At 72.3% G+C, this 2,039-nt stretch overlaps 1 protein-coding gene across 1 annotated transcript; it reads right to left on the bottom strand.

The window, feature by feature from the left end:
- Positions 1-1,272: 1,272 nt before the first annotated feature.
- On the bottom strand, positions 1,273-2,028 carry AURANDRAFT_21350 (hypothetical protein; the record flags this gene model as incomplete). The annotated part of the gene is made up of 2 exons (XM_009035401.1): positions 1,273-1,653; positions 1,738-2,028. Coding segments are annotated over 2 exons (672 nt in total), but the record flags the coding sequence as incomplete, so codon positions are not given.
- Between the last annotated feature and the right edge of the window lie 11 nt (positions 2,029-2,039).

Here is a 2,039-nt window from a genome sequence, read left to right as displayed (position 1 = left end):
GTCCAGTCCTCGAGGCAGATCGGGCATCGCGACCCATACCGCGCCGACGCCGGCTCCCGCTCCGGGTTCGCCTCGCGCCGGGCACGAGCGGCCTCGTGTTCCGCCGCGATGCGCGCGCGGACCTCGTCGGCGTGCGACCGCGGCGCGGGGCCGTAGAAGACGTCCCGCGGCGGCGACGGCGGGGGCGTCGGCGCCTCGGCCCGCGCCGCCTCCGCGGCCTGGATCTTCTTGCAGACCTTCCGGTGGCCCCGGTCGCGCCAGTCGATGCGTTGGCAGTCCGTCGAACAGTAGGCCGTCGTGCCGCAACCTTTACAGGGCCGGGCATCCTTCTTCCCGCAAATCGTGCATATGTTGAGCGCCAGCTTCGTACGGGTTTTTCGCGCCTCGTACTCTCGCTTCTTCTTGATCAGTTCCGGGTCCATGATCTCTTCCCACGCTCGCCGACGCTCCCTATTCAACCACCTCACTCGTCTATCGTCCCTCGGGCTCGCAAAGGCAAAATCGCTCAAAACCTGACGCCAGGGCTAATCCCGACCTATCAAAAACGCCTTAGATCGAGTGCCGGACGTGGCCGTGGCCCCAGTTGAGGTTGGGCGCGGACGCGATGTTGCGGCGGTCGCCGCTGTCGCGGATGGGCGGGAGCTGGAGGAGCTGGCGCTTGCCGACGCCGCCCTCGACGCCCGCGGACCGCGAGTGGCGCGTGGGCCGGTCGACGCTCCGCGCGACGGGCCGCTCGAGCTCGGACCGCGCCTCGCGGCGCACGGCCGACGAGCCGAAGAGGAGCTGGTCGCCGGAGGCCGCCGCGTGGGGCCGGCCGCCGCGGTCCCCCAGGGGCGGCGACACGGTCTCGCGCGGCGGCGGCGGGTCCGGCGACGGTGCGCCGGCCGGGTCCGCGGCGCGCGCGTCGTTGGCCTGCTTGAGCACGGCCTTCTCGTAGCGGACCTTCTTCTTCTCCTTCTTCGCCGCGCGCCGGCCCTTGGTCGTGCCCGGGTCCGGGTCGCGGCCGGAGGAGGACGACGCGCCGAAGACGCCGCGCGCGGACGCCTTCACGGGCGAGCTCGGCCCCCGCGCGTAGAGCGACGTCGCCGCGGACCTCAGCTTCTGGAGGATGGGGAAGGAGTCCATCTTGGACCGCGCGAGGTCGATGGCCTTGGACGTCGGGCTCGCGGGCTCCTCGGACCCCGAGGACCGCCGCGCGCGGCCCTTCTTCTCCGGCGGCGGCTCCGCCAGCGCCAAATCCGCCGGCGGCGCGGCCTCGGGCCGCTCGGGCGCGCCGCAGATGAAGGCGTGGGCCAGGAGCGCCGCGGGCGACGACCGGTGCGCGGGCGTCGCGCGGCAGCAGCCGTCGAGGAACGCCTTCGCGTTCGGCGTCGGCGCGTAGGTTCCCAACGGCGGCGCCTTGCCGTCGGCGATGTGGTACATGGCCGCCATGGGGTTCGGGAACATGGGCCAGGGCATCTCGCCCGTGACCATCTCGACCATCGTGCAGCCCATGGACCAGACGTCCGCCAGCACCCAGCCGTCCAACGTCCCGGCGATCTGGCCCTTGATGACCTCCGGCGCCATCCACCGCGGCGTGCCCTTGAGGCCCGACAGCACGGACTTGTCCTCGCCGAGCGTGCCGATGCGCTTCGACGCGCCGAAATCCGCGAGCTTCGCGACGTGGACGACGGACGCGGGCGACGCGCAGTGCTCCTCCAAACTCGGCGCGCCGCCGGGGCTCAGGCAGCTCCAGACGTCGCGCTCCCGCGCCGCGGGCGCCGAGAGCAGGATGTTCGCGCCCTTGATGTCGCGGTGCGCGACGCCGTGCGCGTGCAAATACGTCAACCCCCGCAGCACCTGCTCCAGCGTCCGCGCGGCGCGCGCCTCCGAGAAGGCGCCGCCGTCCTGCAGGAGCTGGCGCACGGACCCGCCCATGGCGTACTCCATGAAGATGGACAGGCGGTGCCGCGTCGCGTCGCGCTCCAGGCCCAGGTAGCCGACGACGTTCTCGTGGTGTAAGGCGCGAATCAGGGTGATCTCGCGCATGATGCCGCGCA

The sequence above is a fragment of the Aureococcus anophagefferens genome (genome assembly GCF_000186865.1).
Source record: "Aureococcus anophagefferens unplaced genomic scaffold AURANscaffold_3, whole genome shotgun sequence".
NCBI lineage: Eukaryota > Pelagophyceae > Pelagomonadales > Pelagomonadaceae > Aureococcus > Aureococcus anophagefferens.
Note: the sequence above shows the minus strand (reverse complement) of the source record. Positions and strands in the feature narration are given on the sequence as shown.